The 23,646-nt window shown below is 50.4% G+C and overlaps 8 protein-coding genes across 8 annotated transcripts; 6 read left to right on the forward strand and 2 right to left on the reverse strand.

Annotated features, from left to right (window-relative positions):
- Window positions 1-412: 412 nt before the first annotated feature.
- FOBCDRAFT_252502 (uncharacterized protein) lies at window positions 413-1,953 on the forward strand. The gene has a single exon (XM_031187793.3). It carries the CDS (start codon window positions 590-592, stop codon window positions 1,871-1,873), a length of 1,284 nt encoding a protein of 427 aa, XP_031035058.2. The 5' UTR covers window positions 413-589; the 3' UTR covers window positions 1,874-1,953.
- Window positions 1,954-5,775: 3,822 nt separating this feature from the next.
- Window positions 5,776-6,673, forward strand: FOBCDRAFT_205586 (uncharacterized protein; the record flags this gene model as incomplete). The annotated part of the gene is made up of 4 exons (XM_059609152.1): window positions 5,776-5,889; window positions 6,019-6,210; window positions 6,301-6,364; window positions 6,414-6,673. 4 exons carry the CDS (start codon window positions 5,776-5,778, stop codon window positions 6,671-6,673), a joined length of 630 nt encoding a protein of 209 aa, XP_059465650.1.
- Window positions 6,674-6,973: 300 nt separating this feature from the next.
- FOBCDRAFT_242889 (allophanate hydrolase subunit 2-domain-containing protein) lies at window positions 6,974-12,463 on the reverse strand (the record flags this gene model as incomplete). The annotated part of the gene is made up of 13 exons (XM_059610497.1): window positions 6,974-8,341; window positions 8,378-10,518; window positions 10,549-10,774; window positions 10,805-10,873; window positions 10,913-10,915; window positions 10,952-11,085; window positions 11,116-11,236; window positions 11,273-11,485; window positions 11,519-11,601; window positions 11,641-11,819; window positions 11,865-11,886; window positions 11,926-12,379; window positions 12,434-12,463. The coding sequence occupies 13 exons, from the start codon at window positions 12,461-12,463 to the stop codon at window positions 6,974-6,976; spliced, it is 5,043 nt and encodes a 1,680-aa protein (XP_059465651.1).
- A 1,017-nt stretch (window positions 12,464-13,480) lies between these two features.
- FOBCDRAFT_297560 (fungal-specific transcription factor domain-containing protein) lies at window positions 13,481-15,793 on the forward strand (the record flags this gene model as incomplete). The annotated part of the gene is made up of 2 exons (XM_059611912.1): window positions 13,481-13,654; window positions 13,988-15,793. The coding sequence occupies 2 exons, from the start codon at window positions 13,481-13,483 to the stop codon at window positions 15,791-15,793; spliced, it is 1,980 nt and encodes a 659-aa protein (XP_059467777.1).
- Window positions 15,794-16,055: 262 nt separating this feature from the next.
- FOBCDRAFT_297564 (uncharacterized protein) lies at window positions 16,056-17,394 on the forward strand (the record flags this gene model as incomplete). The annotated part of the gene is made up of 2 exons (XM_031187787.3): window positions 16,056-16,957; window positions 17,005-17,394. 2 exons carry the CDS (start codon window positions 16,056-16,058, stop codon window positions 17,294-17,296), a joined length of 1,194 nt encoding a protein of 397 aa, XP_031035052.3. The 3' UTR covers window positions 17,297-17,394.
- A 279-nt stretch (window positions 17,395-17,673) lies between these two features.
- On the reverse strand, window positions 17,674-18,937 carry FOBCDRAFT_322358 (uncharacterized protein; the record flags this gene model as incomplete). Its single annotated transcript, XM_059612080.1, has 3 exons — window positions 17,674-18,278; window positions 18,346-18,407; window positions 18,746-18,937. 3 exons carry the CDS (start codon window positions 18,935-18,937, stop codon window positions 17,828-17,830), a joined length of 705 nt encoding a protein of 234 aa, XP_059465652.1. The 3' UTR covers window positions 17,674-17,827.
- A 1,259-nt stretch (window positions 18,938-20,196) lies between these two features.
- FOBCDRAFT_230235 (PQ loop repeat-domain-containing protein) lies at window positions 20,197-21,297 on the forward strand. Its single transcript, XM_031187786.3, has 4 exons — window positions 20,197-20,276; window positions 20,326-20,343; window positions 20,390-20,593; window positions 20,642-21,297. The coding sequence occupies exons 1-4, from the start codon at window positions 20,232-20,234 to the stop codon at window positions 21,194-21,196; spliced, it is 822 nt and encodes a 273-aa protein (XP_031035051.2). The 5' UTR covers window positions 20,197-20,231; the 3' UTR covers window positions 21,197-21,297.
- Window positions 21,298-21,588: 291 nt separating this feature from the next.
- Window positions 21,589-23,500, forward strand: FOBCDRAFT_230237 (uncharacterized protein). The gene is made up of 3 exons (XM_031187784.3): window positions 21,589-22,342; window positions 22,390-22,849; window positions 22,897-23,500. The coding sequence occupies exons 1-3, from the start codon at window positions 21,720-21,722 to the stop codon at window positions 23,326-23,328; spliced, it is 1,515 nt and encodes a 504-aa protein (XP_031035049.2). The 5' UTR covers window positions 21,589-21,719; the 3' UTR covers window positions 23,329-23,500.
- Window positions 23,501-23,646: the final 146 nt, after the last annotated feature.

Below are 23,646 nucleotides of genomic sequence, written 5' to 3' on the forward strand. Positions count from 1 at the left end.
TTCCACTTTACAGAATGTCCTTCAAGGGCTGTGTCTGGTTCAATACGATATTTCACAAATGGTTCAGGGTAGCCCTCTTTCACTTGGAACCTCGAACCTCGCATCTGCGTCTGAGCAACGTCACACATGATTACAGAACTGGTAAAATTGCAAAAGTTGAACCAAGACATGTAATTCTATTATGTCTAATACCACTGAAATAGAGGAGGACCTCTCGAAATATTGGAATCGGGTGAATGGAACTCGTCAATCTGCAATTTATTAATTGACCCCTCACATGGAAGCGGTGGACGTTAGAACTCGGACACAGGGATCGACAGCAGCCGATGAGACATAAGCTTGACCATAGCCATAACACATCGCTCTCGCAATGTTTATGATGCATGGGCTACTTGGTTGAAGGCGGTACAAGTGGAATATTCAGTTTCTACCATTGCCCTCATCTTCTCCCAGCGCCGCCAAGCCCCCAATCTGCTTGTACACAGTAGTGTGCAGATTTTATATGCAGCCCACTTAGATCATCTATGCAACCTCACATAAAGAACACCTCACCTCACACTCACCACATCATCGCCCTCACAAACGCACCATGAAGATCCTCCTCCACTCTCACTTCCCAGCCGGCCATGCCTACCCAATGCAAGCCGTAGCCCAATCCCTCATCCGCCGCGGCCACCAAGTAACCTGGCTCACCAGCGCCTCAAACGAAGCGCGCGTCCTCGCTGTAGGCGCAACATTCGTTCCAACAAGCGCCATAGCCATCATCGACGAACCCTTAATCGCTGCCAATGAAACTGGTATTCTCGACAAGGAGTATTCGCGGCTTCAGATCAGGCTTCTTGCGCAGGTGACGGATTACCGCCGGGTGTTGAGGGACTTTAAAGCAGATGTTCTGCTCGTCGATGTGATGCCGTATGGAGCGAGGGCTTTGTGTGAACTGGGTGAAGTTCCGGTTTATGCGACGCTGGGGGTAATTCCGATGTATATGTCGAGTTGGGGAGCGCCGCAGGCTGTTTCGGGGGAGAGTCCGGCGACGTCGTGGGTTGGATTGATCTGGAATCATATTCTTCATCTTGTTAGCCAGTGGATTCTTCTGCCGTTGCTTTTGAAGCCGATCATAAATGCCCAAAGGAGGGAATTGGGCTTGAAGAACTTGCCGTATGGGGAGCCGATCGAGTCTTTCACTTACAGCCCCTATCTTCATATTCAGGCGTCATCGCCGTCGCTGGAGTTCAAGCTACTGCCAAAGCCGCCGCAACAGCGGGAGCATACCAAGTTTGTGGGACCGGTAGTTACGCAAGTACCGACAAGTCTCGCCCAGCTACCCCCTGAATGGGACGAGATCGTTGCGCATCCCCGTGTTGTTGGCATTACCCAAGGCACACTAGCCATGGATCCAACATCATTGATCATTCCCGCCATCGAGGCACTCTCCGATGATCCAGATCTTCTCCTTGTAGTGGCTTCACCGCATGTAATAGAGATCACATCGAGAATAGGGGAGCCGCCAAATGTGCGCTTCATCAGATGGATACCGTACCATCTCTTCCTCCCACAGCTCTGCCTACTCATCACCAACGGTGGTTATGGAAGCATAACTCAGGCGCTGTCGCATAAAGTGCCACTGATCTGCGCTGGGCAAACAGAAGATAAGAAGGACACAGCGGCGCGGGTTAGCTGGGCGAGTGCAGGCATCGATTTGAAGACAGATAATCCTTCGACAGAACAGGTTCGAAGAGCGGCGAGGACAATACTGGACGATCCAGGGTTTGTGGAGAGGGCGGGGCATCTGGGCGACGAACTCAATGAACTTGGGGGCGCAGAACGAGCTTCAGAGCTTTTGGAAGAACTGGTAGAATCTAGAGACAGATGAACATCAGCAGTTGTCAACTAGAAGACTTGGAAGAGCGGGAAGGTGAAAATAATGCCGAGTGGCAGATGGATAGATTTGGGCAAAAGCGGCACGAAAGAAACACGATCACGAGCACATCAAAAGATTTAGAACGGGATTCGATTCATTGCTGGAGCCTAATAATCCACCAGTCCGGTTCCATAAATCCGCCGTCGATGATGATGATAATGACTTCCTTTTTTTGTTACAGGTAATATGTCCTGTGATTCAGATTCTGGAGAGGGTCAGTAAATGATAATAACTTGAAACGACGTACTCCAGGCTTCGAAGTGACTTACCACAAACATTTCAAAAATGGCTCGTAGAGATCGTACTCGAGATACCGGCTTGGGTAATGGTGCTTAGAAGTCCCAAACGTCTTCGCGCCAAGGCCACGCGAAGGCCAGGGGCCAGCGACGGACAACCATGGGCCATCCGTAGGCTCGGAAGATCAGAATGAAGATGAGGAGAACAATCCATTCCTGGATGTTGAGCCGGAGAGTAGCGCCATTGGGCAGGGGAATGTTAATGACGATGACCATGATGGGCAGTTCTTGGAATCAACGGAGACTTGAAGAACGTCTTGCGGTAGACAAAGAAGCAGTGCAGAATGAAGAGAGGAAAGCTTGAGAGAACTGAGCAGGAATGACGAGGTCAGTGTTTACTGTTCAGTGTGTTCAGGGGAAGAAGAACATAAAGCACATACCAGAACAAATGTTCAAATGAAAGCTTTTGTTGAAAAAGTGTGGTCGGAACACGAAAATGAACAACGTGAAAGTGTTGTGCGGTGGTTGTGTTGGAGGTAGAAAAGAGCAGGAGGGGAAGAAATGGGAGTGTTGCCTTGGCCTTAGTGGGAGGAGCGGGAGTGCGAAGGCGGGCGCCGTCTGAAGGGCCAGTGCGAGAGACAGCGGTACGTGACCTACGGTACAGATGACCTCGAAGTGCGAAGAGAGACGACTGATGGCAATTACGACTTGGCGAGACGATTCGACTACGAATATATCGTGTTTTTCGATATCACGGACGAGCTATGACGATCCTGCACTCGAGTGCATCCTCCGATACGATCCCCAGGACAGATACTGGATGAAACGAGACGACTCTACCCTCAAATAGCATGCAATATCCATGAGATAGTCCTCAACATGATGTATCCTTCGTATCCCAACTTGTATCCGCTGTGTGGTGGTTTGGCGCCGATGTGACTGTCGAGCAGCAACGATCTCGCATCCGAGTGATTGCCTCAACACGATCCCCAAGCCCAACAAAAGATGAAGCAAGGCGATTTTGTCCTCGTGTAGCGTGCAACATCCATAAGACCATCGTCCCCGTAATAAATATCTTGCATCTCATCCTGCGCCATCCTTGTGGTGGTTTTGCTACGATGCCACTGGCGAACCACGATGCGAGCGAGCCACCAAGCAAAACAAAAGATGAAGAGAGGCGACTAGATCCTCCAAGAGTGTAAAGTATCCTTGATATCATCCTCAATCCAAGTAATACTTCTCGTTCCGTCCTGAGTTCTCCCTGTGTGTTGTTTTGCTACGATGTCACTGGCGAGCCACGATGCGGGCGAGTCACCAGGGAAACACGGGAACTTTCACGACATATCAAGATGCGAATGCGCAGATAATGTGACCAAGCAGTCTGTAGTCAATGCCAGGATATTCATGAGTGACATGATCATCTGGAGAGGCGTATCGCCGTCACTCAAGCAACTGCGCGAGACGTCGAGCCCAACCGCCAAAACAACATATCGCGATACTTCACACGCTTCCCAAGAGCGTAGTAAGCCCCTTAGTCTCATTATACATTCAAACTACGCACGCAATGTTCCCCTCTACGCGTATATCAAAACATGTCACCAAGACAAACTACAGAGTTAAACAACAACATCATATCATACATCAGTCATAGTCAAAGCAAGTTTTCTTCTTCGAGCCACAGCACAAGACCATGAACCCAATGAAAAAAAGAAAAAGGGTGGGTGCCCCGTCGGGCGAAAGCAAAAATTATTCCAGGCTGATCGAGCAGCATTGGTGGGCGATCACCAAGGCCATAAGACCCGATGATTCCCAGCCCTCAGGCTTCATGATCCCCGAGAGCCACTGGATGTTTGGCAGTCCATGTTCATGAGTGCAAGCACCCATAAACATGGCATGAAAAGAAGAGAAAAGAAAAAAGGTCAGTCACTGGGAGAAGAGCGAGCTTATATACACAGGGGAGCCCGGGCGGTGAGGGCGAGTGATCTGGGAGGCGGCAGTATCCCAGCAGCAGATCCTCCGGGATAGTGGAGATGCAGAGATCTGACAGCTGGTGACGTGCAGCAAAGTGCTCCGCCCAAAGCGGGGGCAGGGGACCGTTGAGTAGTGGCGTGGGGCGGTTGGACGTTATATCAACGACAAGGCCGGACACTCAGCCGTGATCTTGCGACCACGCACAATAGGAAAAATAGTGCACCATTTTTGCGAAGATGGGGAACTCTTTAGCTTCCGAGAGATATTTTTGAAGGTATTTTTAATTGTTGTTGTGGTTGCCCTGAGTATTTTCGAGGGTGCGTTTTGAGCCTCATCCGCGTCCACAGGGGTTTTCGAGGAGTGGGCATGCGTCATCGCGCCGTAGCTACACCCCAGAAATAGAATGGCGAGGAAATCACTGGCACTGAATTGTGAGATATTGTATACAGCATAAATGCAAAAATGGACGAGCAATTGCAATGTGCATGTATTGTGGATGGTATTGACTACGGATCTACGATATGGAATTACATCAAGTACAATTGTGATGAATGCACAGAACACACATCGAAGCGTTTAAATGAATCAAGGAAGACCGCACAATAATTACAAGATGCATGGACCCGAGATGGTTGAGGCCCTCGCCGAGTGGCTTGGTCGCTTCAGGAGAACCAAGCTTGGGGAGGCAAAAAGTCTAAACTCAGGACGTTTGTATGCTAAGCAACAGAGAAACTTAGGTCAATTCAGTGCAACAAAGGAGGTATCTAGACTATGTTGCTTAAGTTCAGCTTGGAGCCGTTCCAAGTCACGAGCTTCTTGCTCCCCTGGGCTAGCTCGTGGAGACAGATCCCCTCTGCGCAGCTCCACAAGGACGAGGGGAATTAAATCGAGGCGAATGTAAATTATGTGATTAGCTCGAGAGGCTCTTGAGATCTCTGAACTTCTGAAGAGCCTACATCCCAGTGAATCAAGGTCCGATCTTGAGCTCGGGGCTCGGGGCTCTGGCCTTCGCCTTGCTGCTATTGTCCTAGGCAACCTCGAGCTCTCCGCACAGAGGATCAGCTGGCTCCACTCTTGCTGGTATTTATTCCATCTCCCGCCCTCTTCATCTCTCTCTTCTTCCTTTCCTCCTCAGCTCCAACACCAACACCTTTATCCTCCTCCATCTCCTCCTCCCACACCATCATCATTATCCTCCCTCACTCCTCTACCCTCTCTCTCTTATACATACACCATCTCTCCTCATCACCTGGACACACGACGGCCCTTCAATACACAAGCATCCGTTCGTTGACACTCAATGTGTTCAATGCAGCACTCTGTCCGCGACTTCGTTGGCCTGGTTCTTGGAGTTACTTCCCAGGGCTGGTTCACTGCAGTTCTGCACAGCGTGTTGCCTTGGGCATATTGTGTTGTATTTGGTGGGTGGTGGCGGCCTTTTCACCCCGGCCGCAGCCGGGAGTGCCCCGAGCCATTCGTGGCTCGGTGATGCATGGTAAGTTTCACTTTTCTTCTGGCCATTGCATTTCATCTCTTTACACTTTCTTTATGTTTCTTCTCCTCATCTTTTCGCTTCCCTTCATCTCACCTTATGGTATCTCACACCTGCCCTCAGCCGCCACCCGCCACCAAAACCCCACGATCATCATGGGTCTCCTCGCGAAGCTCAAGTTCAAGCTGCGCAAGCGTCTTGCGCAGGGTACTGTCGAGCCAGTCGCCTACGGGATACTCGGGCTTGTCAGCCTCGAACGAGTGTGCAAGGTATGTTCTTTTGACACGACACTGGTAGCTTGACCCTGACCCTTTGCAGAATATGTCTTTACAGGCAGTGCACTTGCATCTGCTACCGACCAACTTGCTGTCAACATGAACAGCATATCCTTCCAGCAGGCTCCTAGTGGCATTGACCGCGGCCGCAACCAGTCCTTCTTCGCGATGAACGCGCCTCAGGGAAACCCATTTGCAGCAGCTGGCGCTCTGCACATGCCATTCCCCCTCTCAGCTCCACCAGCAGCCTTTTTCACTGGACAGCAGTTTGGCCCCCCTGTCATGACTCCCAACAGTCTCGAACGAGCGTGCAAGGTATGTTGCTCTTCGCTTTGCAGTGTGAATTCAGTTCTGACTATGGGCAGACGTTCACTCACACCTGAGGATACGCGCAGAGTAATCAAGATCGCTACGATGCAGGCCGCCGAATATGCATCTAAACGGGCCACGGCCACGATGCACCTCCTCCGTAAGTCCATCCCCCCTCACACGCTTTTCATTTTCTGACTCTTGCGCAGTGCACCTTACTGACCAGGCATGCTTGCCTCGGGCACTGGTTGCGTTGGAGTCACAGCTCGTCCGATTGTGCAAGATCTGCACTGTATGTCTTGGTATGAACGGGATTCATATCATTGCATACAGTGTCGAACTTGCACACTCGTTCGAGCTGCGACACCAACGCAACCAGGACTTTGATGGCCTTCGCACACTTGACACACCACAAATACTCACTCTCTCTTTATCGCCCTCATTGAAATGCCTGGGAGGATTGGCTTGACTTGACTTGGCTTGGCCTGGGCTTGGACTTGGACTTAGACAGGATACTTGGATACGATACCACAGCTCAACCAAACACTTGAAACTCATCTTGACTCCTATCTTGACACTCATAAACTCGTGCACTTAGTAAATTCTAGTCTAAAGGCCTTGTACATTTGCACTTAACCTAGGATAGAGGTCCTGAATCTAGGTTTCTTGCCCAATCGAATGCTTGACGCTCATCTTAAAAACTTAGTGACTGCGGAATCTCTGCTCATCGCCTCATCAGACAGTACTTCCACTGAAGTATGATTCTCGCTCATTCAACGACTACCAGCTCATCCTCCACGTCAATCAAATCCCCCGCCTGCACCAAAACAGCCACGCATTTTCCGCCGACAGGACTGCGAATCTCAACTTCCATCTTACTCGACTCAATACAAACCAGAACATCTCCCTTTTCTACAACGCTCCCTTCTTTCACCATGACCTTGTAACATCGACCCGGCATCGTCGCCTTCACTCGTTCACCACGAAGACCCGAACTATCCAGACTCGGGCTGTGTCCATTGACAACAGGCTCGACTTGATACGGAAGAACCAATTCATCGACAAAGGGCGCGTTGGAAATGGCCCTTGCTTGCTGATCTGCGGCAGCGGTGATGTCTTCTTTGTTCGTCGTAAGCCACGTCTCGTACTGTTCAAGATCAAGAACACCATCACTGATCTGAACAAGCTCAGACCTCGCTGTTCCGTCCAGCGCCGCTTCAGTGACGGGATAAAACGAAATCCTGTCAAACCGCCGAAAGAACCAAGCCTCAGTGTCAACGAGGTCAGCATCCCAGATCTCAACTGTTCGTCCGACAAGCTGATACCCGCCAGGCGAATCCGTCGCGTAGATACACATATACTGGCCCCCGATACCAACAGCGCCGCGAGGCGTGAAAGAGCGCGAAGGATTGTACTTTGTTCCGAACAGGCGATGACGTGGATCCAAGGGGATTGCACATGGGGAGCCCATGAACACATCCCCTAGTCCAAGGACCACGAATTCTGCGGCACTCAAAACCTCGGTAAGATCAGGGATACCGTTGAGCTTTTGGAGGAAGTCGATGTTGCTGGGAAGCCAGGGTGCATTTGGACGAATTGTTGCTGTGTATCGCTCGATGGCGGCGCGGCTGATACTATCGTCGAACGCGATGGGAAGACGAACGCTTCTTGAGGGGACTTGCGAGGGGACTTTGTACGAGCGGATATGATCTGCTAAGCGTGATAGCATCAATTCTGGGGACAGGCCGCGAGTGTAGGTGACGTGGAGGCTGAAGACGCCTGGGGTGAGTTCCTCAACGCCAGGAATGGGTTTCTTCTCATGGTTCTCGCAGAATGCTGATATCTCGAAGTTGTGACGAAGATTGAAAGCGGAAGCATCACCGAACTCCAACAGAAATGCCCGGTCACCTGCTTGGAGGACAGTGACCCTTTGGCCGTCATGTTTGATGGTACCGATGGCGGCGGGAATTCTTCCCAACTTCTGTACCAGAGCTGCTTCATCAGACGGAATTCCCTCTAAAGCTTCAAGAGGTGAGAGAGTCTCAATGGCTTTATCAAGATCCCTTTCTAACCCAATCGCAGTCGCAACATCAACGGGATCGAAACGAATCGTATCCCCAGGCCGAACCTGTCCCATCTTCCACAGATCCGCAGAGCACACCACGCACAGCACCACGAATCCACCGAGACTCGGGCCATCGCACCCAAGAACGACAGCTTCATCTCCAGTGAAGCTAACGCTACCTATTGAGTACGGAGCGTCATGGATATTGGAAGGATGTAAGCCGGCTTCACCGCCGCTTTTGCGAGACCATTCTGGTTGGGGGCCAGTGAGACGAACACCAAGGCGGTTACTGTTGTGATGAACCTTCCAGTTGCTGAGGTACAACGCCCTGACGCTTTGAGGGGTGAAGTAGTCTGGAGCTCCGTGAGGGCCGGGTATGACTCTGATGGTCCATGAGGCCTTGGGGTGAGTTGGCACAGGCACTGGCGATATAGCTTGTGCCTCACTGACGGAAGCATCTGCAGGACCGGCGGCTAGGATATCACGCGCCTGGAGCTTACGACCGCCAAAGCCTCCCAGCTTTCCAAGTTCGAAAGTCGCTCGACTGCCCATCACGACTGGGACTTCTATTCCTCCTCGAATAGCAAGATATACACGATGGCCATGCTCAATGACCCCAATGCTTAGTATCTGACCTGCTTCGACACCAATGGCTTGGTTCATTGAAACAGTCACATCGTCGATTGTAACTTGCGCAACACCACCAACGGCGGCAATCACAGCATCACAATGGAACTTCAAAGATGGGCCTCCCAGAGTACATTCCAACCCAGCGGCGTCTGAAGGGTTGCCCACGAGACGATTCGCCAGTCGAAAGGAGTAAGAATCCATCGGGCCCCCAGGAGGGATACCGATGTTCCAATATCCAGTACGGCCGGGGTATTCTTGAACCGTGGTCAAAGCCCCAGGCTGAAGGACTTCAAAAGAGGAGGAGTGGAACTGGAAGGAGTCCAAAGATTTCGTCGTGTAGTCGCCGGACTTGAACATGGGAGACGCTATAATCTGGCGAAGATATTCGAGATTGGTTTGTACGCCTTCGATACGAGTGGCTGCAAGGCCTTTGGCTAAGTTCTCGATAGCCTCTTCACGATCGGACCCCAAGGCGATGAGCTTGGCCACGAGGGGATCGAAAGCCGTCGTGATCTCAGTGCCGAGTTGAATCCAGGTATCTACTCGAAGGGAGGGGGGGAACTCAAGAGCAGTGATACGACCAGCGCAGGGGCGGAAAGACTGAAGGGGGCTCTCAGCGTATACGCGGACCTCAATCGAAGCACCAGACACTTTGAGCTCCGTATCGAAAAGGTGAGTTGCGTTTCCATCGGCAACATTGATCATACACTCCACAAGATCCAGGCCAGTTACTGACTCAGTCACAGGATGCTCAACTTGCAATCGAGTATTCACTTCCAGGAAGTAGAACTCCCTCGAATCGATATCATAGATGAACTCGACTGTGCCGACATTGCGATACTTGACCGACGAAGCGAGGCGAATTGCAGCCGCTCGCATTTCCGCCCGAATTGACTCAGGGACCAATATCGCGGGGCTTTCTTCAACAACCTTCTGATGGCGCCGTTGTAGAGAGCAATCCCGTTCGCCAGCAGCAATTACACGACCTGTACCGTCTCCGAGGACTTGGACTTCAACGTGGCGAGCCCGTTGGATGAACCGTTCGATGAAAACGCCTCCGTTGCCGAAATTAGCTTCCGCTTGCCGTTGAACGCCCTCGAACGTTGTGGCCAGGCTCTGCCTGTCTTTGCAGTAGCTTAGACCAATGCCGCCGCCACCAGCAGTACTCTTCAGCATCAAGGGGAACCCAATTCGCTCGCCTTCTTTGAGAGCTTCTTCCAGTGATGTAAGGAGGGTGTCGCACCCAGGAACAGTGGGAACACCCGCTTCGACTGCAATAGCACGGGCACGATGTTTCAACCCGAGATCAGCCATTTGCTGTGGTGTTGGTCCAATCCATATCATGTCTCTTTCTTCAACAGCAGTAGCAAACTCAGCATTCTCAGAGAGGAAGCCGTAGCCAGGGATGATGGCATCAGCTGAAGATTGAACAGCCAACTTCAGTATCTGCTCCATATCCAGATAAGTCTCAGATACTGAAGAACCTTCAAGCTTGAGGGCAAGATCAGCTTTGCTAACGTGTGCGGCATCTGCGTCTATCTCAGAGTAGATGGCAACAGCTCGAAGACCCATTTTGTGTATCGTCTCGATTATACGAACCGCGATTTCGCCACGATTGGCTACAAGAATTGTCGAGATAGCAATCTTACGAACCCCGTTTGTCAAAAACTTGGACCCCTTCTCGAGAAAAGCGTGATAAACTCGCCAGCCGCCGTGGCTGGTGATGTCAACAGCTTCATCGAATCCACAAGGCTCGCACACGAACCCCTTTACCCAAGACCCATCTTTGAGTTCGATCGAGCCGATTGCTAGCGGAGGAGTTATTGTGAGCATGAAGCTCGCGAGGGAGGTCTTGGGCAGGTTCCAGACTTCGACCTCAATTTCTGCACCTTCGTCGGTGGGCACTCGCTTCAGACCTGGCTTCTTGGGGCCGGCTGCTATGTTAAGCGAGTATAGCCGATAAGACGATGATGTCTTTGTGACACCCAAGAACCTTCCTCCACGAGTCACTACATCCTTGTTGAGAGGAAAGCCAGTGAGGTGCGCACCAACCACAGCAATGGGGATGTAATTAGACGGGGCCGACGATGCTGCAATGCGAGACTCGCGAGCTCTTACACCAGTCGCACCCAACAACCTTTCTTCGTCACCAAACCACTCGCGAGCCCAAGACAGGAGAAACGGCTCTTGCCAACGAGTCGAGATCAGCGTCACACCAAATGGAAGCCCATCTGGTCTAAAGCCTGCAGGGATAGAGAGCGCCGACCAGTCCAGAAAGTTCACGAAATTGGTATAAGTGCCCAGAATCGAGTTCTCCTCGACCGGGTTCTTGACAAGCTCACCCAGCGTGGGGAATGTCGGAGACGTGGGTACCAAGAGACCATCAAACCGAGCGAATTCCCGCTCAATTTGACGTGTAAGTTCCTGTCGAAGGTACTCACCCTCAAAAACGTCCGCTGCTGAGAGGGATTGGGCTCTGATGATAATCTTTCGCACGACAGGATCCATTTCTTTGGCAGCGGCATTCTCGATAAAGCCCCGGATGGCTTCGTACCGCTCGGCAACCCAAGGACCGTTATACAAGAGCTGCGCAAGTCGAAAGAGGAGGGAGAAGTCCACTGGAACGAGACTCCATCCCAAGGCTTTTGCTTTGGCAAGAGCCTTGTCATATGCTGGAGAATGGCCGTCTCGACCAAACCAGTCTGGAGAGGCACATATTGCAAGAGAGAGCTTAGTGAGACTTGCTGACCCTCCGAACTCGTTATAGGGAGCAATATCGGGGTCAGGCCGCTCTCTCGAATATGCATCATGGATGTCATATCCTTCGGCGACAGATAGGGCTGTCTCTGCATCGCCGACCGTAAGAGTGAATATGGACACACAATCGAGAGATTTGCATGCCGGAAGTACGCCATGAGTGCTTAACGCACCACGAGTCGGCTTCAATCCCACGATATTGTTGAACCCCGCTGGAACTCGACCTGAACCTGCCGTATCCGTACCAAGAGAGAAGGGCACAATTCCACGAGCAACAACAACAGCACTTCCAGAGCTGGAACCTCCGCTGACACGACTGGGATCGAAGGAGTTCGGGACAGCACCGTATGGCGATCTCGTACCAACCAGGCCAGTAGCGAATTGGTCGAGATTCGTCTTTCCGATGAGGATTGCTCCAGCGGCCTTGAGCTTCGCAACCACTGTAGCGTCTGAAGTAGCTGGGGAAGAGCTGAATGTTGGGCATGCGGCGGTGGTGATGAAACCTTCGGCATTGATGTTATCTTTTGCAGCAAAGGGGACTCCATACAAGGGGAGGGACATGGAGTCAGCGCACAAGGTCTGAAGGCTTGTCCACTGGGCTTTGATTTGTTCAGAAGAAGCTAAAGAGATCCAGGCATTGGTTGTAGAATTTGCTGCTCTCTCGATTGAAATGAGGGAGAGGAGTCTTTCGATGCCATCTCCACGAATCTGGGCAGATCTCCACTGGGAAATTGTCAAGGGGAATGAATCCGTACTGCCGTTTGGAAGATCTTCCACGCCGTTGATGGCAGTATCAAGTTCAGTCATGGTGTCTGGGGGATAAAGGAACACGATCTTCAAAGGAAGCTAGGGGAGGTTATAAGCGCAAGGTAAGAACGACACTGCTGTTTATCGAAGCAGTTTCTTGCACAACCGAATAGCAATATTTATACTAATTTCTCGACACAGATCAAGTCGGATGAGCCTGGAGGTAACACCGCGGAATCGTCTCAACGGGTTCGAATTTCCTTGATTCGTAAACTTGCATAGCCTCGAGGATCAAGAAGCCGAACGATTTCATGTTCACTGATAACACAACAACACCTCTGTGATCAAGAGGACGAACCTGCCGAAGGCCCGGCGGCCAAACACTGAAGCCTGGCTGTACTGTATTATACGAATTGAGTGCTGGATATGCACGTGGATGAGTGTGAGAAGAAGTCAAGGTTGAGTCTGGGGGTTGAGATTATGTGGAAAATTACGCTATCGCCGAGTCTAAGCCGTTTACAAGTCCACCCTTCGGCCGTGTTGTCCTCGGACATTTACCCCGTCTTCAGGTGCGGGAATAACAGGCAAGTCAATGGCCTTCACTTCATTGATCAACATATTTTCCAGGACAATTGAAGTTCAATTCTTTACTAATTTTGTTTGTTTCATAGATCGTCAGCTCATAGTCCACGATAAGAAGACCCAGAAATAAATCGGCCAATCATGGAACTCGCCGGCGGCTAAAGTGGTTGTGAACCTGGCCCATGATGGACTATCTGTTTTGGCCGGCGGCGATATCGTATATTACCAGTCAATTTACTCGAAAAGGATATATCGTTTCAAGAGTCGATGCATGTCTGAGGCAAGGAACAATGCAGATGCGAGCTCGTGATTGAGACATGGCTCATGCCATTGGATCCTCGGCTTGCGGGTTTAAAGTGGAGGGACTTCCGCTGTGTTGCGACAGATCGACATATGTCTTCGACTTTTTGTGTGTATCACAGAAGATATACTCGAACTGAAGTTATTCAGACATGGCTAATTCCTCTCTTCAACCAAATCAACTCAAGTCTCACAATGAGTGTCCCATATGTCACCTCAGATCGGTATATCCGTTTCCCCGTATTTCCGACCCCGTGGGGCATTTCCATCTCCGATGAGTCCTTATCGTATTACGACCTTACCGTAGCAGGACGAACTGATAAGGCGCGACCCCCGATGGCGGATCATCAACATGCTCACTATCACGCCGTACGCCCACGACACGACCTCGACTCCCGCTTCGTCAACTGGTCGGCCCACAGCCAGAAGATGGGCCCCTTGTCTCTTATCACAAGCCAGACTCAGACCTAGACGCCCGCGTCCTGTGGGGTCATGTTCTCGCACCCGCTTCACGGCGCTGGTCCGTCTGATCTTTCCCGGTCCGGCTCCGGATCTGGCCGTCCTCTGATGGCTGCCGCCGGGCCGTCTGTCGGTAATACTAACGCCCGTGCGAGACCATGTGACACGTGCCGAGTTCGTAAGACGCGGTGTGTGAAGGAGGAGGGTCAGACGAGATGTGTTTTATGTACTTTTCATAACCAGCCTTGTACGTTCCTGCGTGGGCCTACACCTCGTCAGAGAAGACAGAATCGGGAAAAGGAACGTGAGAAGCAAACTGACGCTCGAGATGGGGATGAGAATCAGGGAATCTCTACGACATCGCCTGTCGCGGGCTTTGAGACGGGGGCCTCCCCGTCGAGTCGACATGGTGATGCTGCGTCTACTCCCGCGAGTGTGGAAAGCAACCAGCAGTTCACCCAAATACAGCAAGTGATGCCCTTTGAGGAGAATATGCCTGAGCCGTCGCGGCCTAGTATTCTCAGCAATACTCTCGGCTTAGACCTGAAGACGCATGCTGAATATATCGGACCAACCGACTATCGTGATCCTGTTCTTCTCGACCTCCATCGCCCAAATCTGTTGAACCAGGAAGCTCCACCGCTATCAACAACCTCAACGTTTGCTAGGCGATTGGACTATCAGACTGTCTTCCTCGTTCATCCTGATGAATCTACTGCTTCGGAGAAGATGCGCATTGCAGATCTAGATGCCATCGAAGCGACTGTTCACCCCCTCGGCCGCACGCTGGTCGATCTCTACTTTCGAATCGTTCACCCCAGCTTTCCGATCTTGCATAAAGATGTCTTTATCAGCAAGCACCGTTTATCTCATCGACATTTTGCGCCGTCTTTACTTGCTGCAGTCTATCTGGTAGCTCTCGATTGGCAACTCTACGACAGTCAGCTTGCAGGACGCGAAGTCGAATCTATCCCGGATCCAGCAGCTCTTGAAGAACTAGCTGAGCGAACTATCAACCAGGATATGCGACGGCCCAAGCTTAGTACGCTGGAAGCTGGCTTACTTCTCCTACAACGAAACCGAAAGATTGTCGAATCTGGGTCTCATACACACCCCATGTCTAACCGGATGTTTACAGCTCAAATTGTCGCCATGGCTCAGGATCTGGGTATCCATATCGACTGTAGCTCTTGGTCAATACCTGCATGGGAAGTTGGTCTGCGGCGAAGACTCGCTTGGGCTTTGTACATGCAAGATCGCTGGGGAGCATGTGTTCACGGACGACCCTTTCTCATCCAAGACAACGACTGGGATGTTCGGCCTTGCACTGCACCAGACTATCCCGAGCTTGGTCAGATGGATCCGGAAGCCAACCCAGATCATACTTCACCTATCATTGTTGGATGGGACTTGTTCATTCGTCACATCGAGTTGACACAGATCCTGAGTGATGTGATTCGAACATTCTACAGTGCCGCAGCCACTCGCGTTGGGGGAACACTGGATCAAATGGGTGTCGTCGCTGCTGTTGAACTGGCGAAGCCTCTCGTCTTTCGTCTTCGAGAGTGGCACGCGAATCTACCAGCTCGACTGCAATTGCAAAATACCCAGCTCAGAGAATTATGTGCCAATGGAGCTCTTCATCTCGCCCATGCAGCAGTAGAAATCGCACTCCATCGTGCTTTGGTCCGAATCACAACACCAGACACACCTGCCTCTCTCTACGAAGTTTTACGATCAACAGCTCGTGCCAAGCTTCAGTCCGCCATTGAACTGCTAGGATCTCTACGCCCCGAGCACACTGCTGCATTCTGGGGAAGCGCCGCAGCTTATCAAGCAGCCGAGATAGGATCTTTGGCTGGTCTGCTCTGGGCAACTGCAGACTCATTTGATGAGATGGCGTGGTGTGCATCTCGAGTCGACGAACTTAGATGGGCACTGAGAGTCCGTGGTGCAGCGGCTCCATTCGCTAGAGAAGCATTGAGGCTGCTCGAGCGTGATATCGGTGGTCTTGGTATGGTTAAGACTGCCAATGACAGCATCTCATGAAGAATGAGCCGACTTACAAAAGGACCAAGCCACATTTTTATCTGAATCAATAATGACGCTATCATTGTGTGGCTCAACTTGAACACGAAGCAAACACGAAAGTTGGTGAGACAAGATGTCTATGACATCACCTGTACGACACTTAACGCGACGCGTTCACCACTTTCCGTCAATCTTCCCATTTCTCAACGTCTTTATTCTTGACATCAACAATCTGTCAATTCTTCAATTTTGTTGTCTACAACACCATTGACTATCCAAAATGTCTGATTCAAAGCACGAAGACGTCGACAAGACCAGCAATGGCGAGGAACAAGCTGCAACTGGCGAGAAGCACCAGATTCAGCATGACTCTCATGATGCGAAGCGCACCAAGAAAGAGGCTGGCCAGACGACTCTTGATGATGTGGTGATCATTTCGGATGATTCGAAGGATAATGATAGCGCTGCGGAAAAGGAGGAGGATGAGCCCAAGTCAAAGTCTGATGCCAAGCAGGAAACCAATGGCAAAGACTCGAAGTCAGAGGACAAGCAGAAGACTGAAGGCAAGGACTCCGAGACAAGTGGAAAGCAGGGAACCAACGGCAAAGATGCTGTCCAGCCTTCTGAGGAAGCTGATGTCCCTTCAAGCATCCTCGAAAAGGGCATCATCTACTTCTTCATCCGCGGTCGCGTAAATCTTGAAGACCCTGAGAGCGTTGATGACATCGCTCGTTCCTTCATCATGCTCCGACCCATCGCAAAAGATGCCCGTCTCGGCGACGGTCCCATTGCTGACTCCGGAAACACTCGCATACTTGCTCTTCCCAAGAAGACCCTTCCCGAGAGTGGAAAAGAGCGCTACATGGTATTCGTCGAAAAGTCTGGAGCCTCATATGATGAGATCAAGAACTCCTTCTTGTCCGCAGACGAGTATGAAACCAAGACAGCTGGTATACGCCGTACACCACCTGCTAAGCCTGTTGGCGAGGGCGTGTATGCCATCACGTCGACTGGTCGAGAGAGTCATTTGGCTTATTTGACGACGCTGCCTGAGAAGCTAGAGGAGGTTCAGAAGGAATTGGGACTGAAGGAGAAGGGGAGCTTCATCATCAGCACCAAGAACCCTCAGTATCCGGGACCTCAGAATGCTCAGTTGCCTCAGGGACCTGACTTTCCCAAAGAGTGAGTCTCCTCATCTTGTTTTGCGAATCAATGGCTAACATGTCTAGAATCATCGATGAGTTCCGCTCTCTGCGCTGGCTTCCCTCTAAGCCATCCCACTTTGACTACCCTAACGCCCAGATCCTTCTCATTGGTGAATCAGACGGTATTGAGAAGGCTGTTGAGCCTCAGAAGAAGGATCAGAAGGAGGGAAAGGAGGAACCGGAGACGGTGCTTGAGCATCTTGAGGATGATGATGTGAAGCGCATGAAGCATCTTGCCGATGACCAGTCTGCAGCTATCTACGCGGACTTGCATGTCCAGGCTAAGGATTATCCTAAGATGCAGACGACCTTTTAATGGGAGACGGTTGGAGCTGAGAGTGGGTGGACTATGTGACCATGGGTATGGTCATGTACATCGGAAAAGGGCGGAGTGAACTGAGCCCATCTTTGAAGGAACTAGATAATAAAGATATTTACAATGACAGTTCAAGATCACTGTGCCATCGCTGCGTGGTAGGTACCCTTGTGCTGGGATTTGTTATGGACGGGATGTTATGCTACGGTCGCTTCTTGTTCCAAGGCCACCATGTCCTACCCTCTAATCCTTTACATACCGTCAGTCAAAACACTTTTGAAGGAGTCTGGCAACTGCCCATTCCGATATTTCCACAGTCGACTCAGATCTCCCATCATAGGAACCCTATCCGGCCTCATACTCCCATTCTTCGACCCCTCGTCACCCGTCACAACAAAACCTGGGGGGAGTTCAGCCTTGGTGGTCACTTTCATAGTACCGTCCGTCCTAACACGAACTTTTCTGTGCATAAAGTCTCCCTCCGTAGCAGCTCTCGCCCTCTGAAGCGTCTTTTCCAAAGGGAACATATCATCAAGATAATGCTGATTCAGCTGATGCTCCCCCTCTATTAATAAACACCTTCCCCGCAAACCGATTCTCATTCTGCGTATAATGCCTCGTGAAATTAAGAACTCCAAAACGACACGCAGAGTCCTTCTCATTTACATAATGTTCAATATGAGGAATAACAGAAGACCTTGTGCCGTTGCCACGGTAGGGATTGCTAAAGTGGTTGGCGAGGTTGCCGAAAGTGTAGACTTCGAGTTTTTGAAGCTTGTCGAGGGGCATTTCATCGAGGAGCCAGTCGATGATCATGCCGCCTTCTATTCCGCATTGGGAGTGGAGGATAAGGATTACTTTCTTCTTGTGATCGTCAAGAAGGGCGTTTTTGACGAGGATGTAGCATTCTCGTACGTCTTGAGTTGCGTAGAGGAGCGCGCGTTGGATAAGACATTGGATGAGATCGAAGAAAACGCCGGCACTACGAACATTAGAATTGATGATTATGTGAAGAGTTATTTCTGGGACTCACGTTCAGTTGTGAATACCAACTACTGGCCGATGGAATGTTCGTGAGATCAGGTCGATATTCTTCTGGAACCAATTCTTGCTAAGGCCGCGGTCAGCAATGTTGACAGAACAAGTAGCAGAACCCACCCGACGCAGATACCGTTGAGGAATATCCAAGCCTCGTCGTCATGACGAGGCCAACTCCTCGTAAACCCATCTTCGGTCGACTTCAACCCACTACTGGGAATTCCCTTATTAAAATGCCAACAAACAAGTTCGCTGCAAAGAACACCCCAACATAACCGATATACACAAAAGTCGGGAGAAACGACAGTGTAAACAGAGAAACGAGGAAAGCGAACTGGGTTACAGAGAGAATACAGTGGATTGTGATGCCGATGAGGTTCTCACGAGAAGGATAAAGTTCACAGAACGGACCGGACTTCCAGGGATAAAGAGGTAGGGGAGATAAAAGAAGTCCTGGAAGAAGAGTTTTATGTCGGAGAGGAAGAGAAAGAGGGGCGTTCCTGTGTAGGGAGGGGGTTTGCGGATTGGTTCGAGAGCTTCGTTGGAAGGGGGCTCCATGTAGGGGAGCTCTGAGTCTGAGTCTGAGCCTGGGTTGGAATACATCTTGACTTGTTAACTGACCATTGAATAGTTACAAATACTATCACATGTTGGTGCTCCTGGAATGCGAGAGGCGTAAACGCCATGACTACGCCCACAGCAATGGCAATTCGCTCGTTAATTTGAAGCCACTGGCATAGAGTAAATTCACTTCTATTCTCAATTCCTTCTGCCTTGCCCTTAGGGAGCAGAAAATCTTCTGATCCTAAGTTTATGAAATACTTAACTTAGTCTAAAGATCTACTGAGTTTATCCTAAGTTTACCTAAATTTATCTAAGTCTTTTAGTCTTTTAGGATAGAGACCCTAAGTTTTTATGCCTCCCCTTGCTTGCCAGCGTGTGAAAGCATTCCGAAAGCAGACGATACGAGAAATTGGCTGGAACTGACATATCTCGGTGGATCTGTACCACGACTATCCATCTTGGAAAATTGTGATGTGTTAGACACTGAACTGGGCTGTACATGGTACAGTAGTGAGATACCAGATCGAGTTGCTGCTGAAGGCCAATAGTGTCGCAGTGTATCTCGATTTGTCCCATATTGTGGTAGAATTCACCCCACTTTTGGGCATCATCTGTCCTAGCGTGAACGTCACGCACTTGTCTTCGGAGGTTTCTGTACTTATACTAAGGGTGAAGCTGCTCTTGAGTACAACCGACATGGGTAAAGAGGTGGAGTGAAACTTGTTTGCTCGCCCTTAAAGGGACACTGAGGCAAATTAAATAGCCTTTCAGAACAATCTAGCTATCCCCGTAACATAGGGCACTTAACTGGGCTTCTCATCTTTTGGCCTAAGGGACTAGTGATATGTTATTCACTGCCGAGGGCACTGATACTTCTCTCGCCACGTTATGTCTGGGAGGCAAGAAGACTTAGGATCTCTAATCTAAGTGATGATAAGATTCAGGTAAACTTAGGCAAATTTAGTAGACCTTAGACTACCTTAGGTCAGAAGTTTTGAGTGTTGTGATGTATACAGGAGGTAGTTGATGAGCAAGATGTCTTTAGTGATTTGTCTGCGCAATGGCAGAAACCTTGTATTTTGATGTTCTTTGGGTAGCTAATTGGCATGTAAGTGACTTTAATCCAGCTTACTTTCTAATTATTGCAAGTTTTGGGCTTCAATTCCGCAACGATGACTTTGCCGGTTTGCGTTGATGGCAGCTGTTAAGCATTTCCACCAAATTTGTTAGTGTACACTAACATTCTTGGCGCGTCAATTTCGACGAGCTCATCCAATGCGACCAACCTCATCCATCTTCTCAACACAGCCACTGGGTTCCCTTCCATACCAAAATGGATGTCCCCGTCGCTGCCAATATTCTAGGCACACTCGGAGCTGTAAGTCCCCTTGTCTGCCCTGTTGAAACTCCTCTGCTGATGTTGCTAGGTCTGTTGGTCAATCCAGGTTAGTCCTCTCACCCACGTACAAGGCCACCACTAATACTCTGTAGCTGATTCCTCAAATCATCGTCAATTACCGTCGCCATAATGCAACGGGTCTTCAACCATCGATGATGATGCTCTGGGCATGGGCAGGTGTTCCGCTAGGCGTGTACAACATCGTCAAAGAGTTCAACATCGCCTTACGGATACAGCCTCAGATCTTGACGCTTTTGAGTCTCGTAACATGGATTCAATGTTACTACTACGAACGAGTACGAACCCTAAGTCCATCCACACGTAATGAAGCTAACGAATGTCAGAAATGGAGTGTCTACCGCTCTTTACTCGTTGTCGTCCCAATCGCAGCCGTGATGGGCGGAATCCAAGCCAGTCTCATCATCGCCCTTCGCATCGCCAAATCACGCTCGCTAGAATGGCCTCTCATCCTCATGGCATCTCTGTCCGCAGCCTTACTCGCAGCAGGCGTACTAACCCACTACTGGGACATCTGGAAGCATCGAACGGTCCGCGGCATATCATTTCTGTTCGTGGCCATTGATGCCGCAGGCGACGTGTTCTCACTTGTGTCCGTGTTCTTCCAGCCTGAACTTGATGTTCTTGGTATTGTGATCTACGCGACAGAGTTTGTTCTGTGGTGTGGTGTTTTTGCTTGTGGTGGGTATTACAACCTGTTGCCATGGGTCAGAAAGAGGTTTGGGAGTGAGGGTAAGAGGGTTGAAGGTGAGGAGAGTGCAGGGAATGGGGTCATGATGAATGAGAACATTTCTTCTAGTTCGGTGTTCAGGACGGTGAGTGGGAACGGAGAGGGCGTGAGGGCGAGGAATGCGCATCATGGATCTCAAGATGTTGAGTGAGCATGGACAGAGAGGACGTTGCAATGCCCCCAAACTGTCGGTTTGCCAACATAGAGGAAGGCCTCGGGATATCAAATTAGAATCATACAACAATTTCCAAGGCTATCGCCATAAAGCGAATTGCACTGCTTAAACTCATCACAGGACATAGATGTCCCTCACCTTGTGTCGGTTTGGCTCGTGTTGTCCAGTTCAGAGTCATGTCTTGCGCCTATAGCCAAGCTATCATAACCTTAACCATAAGCTTACAACCTGTCAATTGTCTCTCGTATTTCATACTACCAACTCAATAAATCGGCGTCCCCAAGACTCGATTCCAGACTCATTCTAGAGCGTCCTGCTCCCGCGACAGGGGCTTGCTTTTAGTGGATCTAGCCCCTTGAAAACGTCACCCTAAGACTATCTCGGCTTTCCACTTCCATCCATTCCATCATGTCTCTTCCCGCGACAACCCAAAACAATCTTCACATCGTCATTTCTTAGCAAAACAGGGCCCTAGTGCCATGTTCGAGCTCCAGCCGCAATGCCTTCAAGCTGGTCCTCCTCCAGCCGGCGACTGATGCTGAATAAACGCTTCAGTCGCATGGCCATTGCTGGCCTCTGTACCGTCGTCTTTCTCATTCTTGTCTTCTGGGGTGCCATCCATGGTAGCTATGGCGTATCCCAATACTATTCTTTTTCGACGACGAGCTCTTTTCGCCCCGTATCCGTCGATCCTGAGGGTAAGACAACACAAGACCTTTGCGCAACGTTCCCCAAGCATTTGCTACAGACGATACAACCTGTTCTCAAGATGGGCCACGCCGATACGAAAGAAAGACTCGATGCTCAATTCGATAGTGTGAGCGCTTGCTTTGGAAAGGGTGAGCTGCTGGTCATCTCGGATCTCGACGAGTCGGTACACGACCATCAAGCGATCGATGTCCTCGCCGACTTGCCCGCCATTTACTACCACGACAACCCCGATTTCGTGAACTACATGTGGCAGAAGGAAATGCGGGCAAATGGCACCCTCGACGTGGACTTGGAAGCAACAGCGCGCATCCAAGGTTGGAGGATGGACAAGTTCAAATTTCTCCCGATGATCGAGCGCGCATGGAAAATGAAGCCAAACAAAGACTTTTACTTCTTCTTCGAGACAGATACGTAGGTTTCCATACCAACACAACTTAACACGCCACTAACGGTTACAGTTACGTCTTCTGGGATAACGCTTTCCGCTTCCTCCAAACCTTCGATCCCGATGCGCCGTTATACATGGGCTCTCCCTCGCCGGGTACGCACGACGTTAAACAAGACATAAAGACATGGTTCGCAAACGGCGGACCAGGCTTTGTTCTCAGCCGTGGTGCGATGAGGGCACTCCTCGTCCGTAAGACAACGCCCTACGGGCAGTACGTCGAACCGCCAGCTACGGAAAAGTGGCTTCCCATGCTTCGGGACGATTGCTGCGGTGATAGCGTTACGGGATGGGCGTTGTGGAACGTTAGTGTCCCTCTGAGGGGATATTGGCCACTATTCAACCCGCATCCTTTGCACAGTATTCCGTTCAGCGACAAGTATTGGTGTCAGCCTGTCATGACGCTACACAAGTCGTCGCCGAAAGACATGGTTGACGTTTGGCGGTGGGAGTTTGCGCAACGGCAGCTCGGGGTAAGTTGAACACCCGTAAGCTTTGTTTCACGTACTAACTGTCACAGCGCCCGTTACTTTACTCTGACGTATGGAAGTTTCACCATCCCGGCGATCGTGAAGTTGCAGAGAATTGGGATAATGGGAAATGGGATTTTACAGTTGCACCGCCCGAAGCAAAGATCGACTCATTTGAAGCATGCGGCAAGTACTGCAAGGACAGCAGCGATTGTCTACAGTACAATTGGCGAGGGCGCGACGAGAAAAAGTGTGTTACCTCCAAGTCCTTCCGAGTCGGCGAGCCACGACAACCGGAAAAGATCATCGAGCCTGAAGTCAAAGACGACAAGGGCAATGTTATACCACTACCACCAGATCGCCAAGATCGATGGGTGGATTTCAAGTCAGGATGGCTGACTGAGAGGATTGAGCAGTGGAGGTCGAACAGGAATTGTTCAGAAGTGCAATGGGTTGGACCCAGTACTAAGAGAATCTTCTGATGTGATACCAGGGTCGTTGAATATACATACTGTTAGCCAGGCGTTGGGGGTAAGGGCATCACAGGTTATATAACATGCATTCCTAGCTGAGGTAGCGATAGCATCTTCTAGGCGAGTCTTTTTGCTAGGTATACTTGTCATCATATCATGAATACAGCATCTCCGAGCGAGGCATCACTAAACGGGCCGTAGAGTGAAATCTCACCATTCATCGATCGACAAACCCCCACGAACCATTAATTTAACTTAATCCCGGTTCACATCCGCAGGTCCAGAACACCAACTAAAAAAACTCTGTAGTCTACTTTAGCTCAAAGA

Source organism: Fusarium oxysporum, chromosome VIII (assembly GCF_013085055.1).
Source record: "Fusarium oxysporum Fo47 chromosome VIII, complete sequence".
NCBI lineage: Eukaryota > Fungi > Ascomycota > Sordariomycetes > Hypocreales > Nectriaceae > Fusarium > Fusarium oxysporum.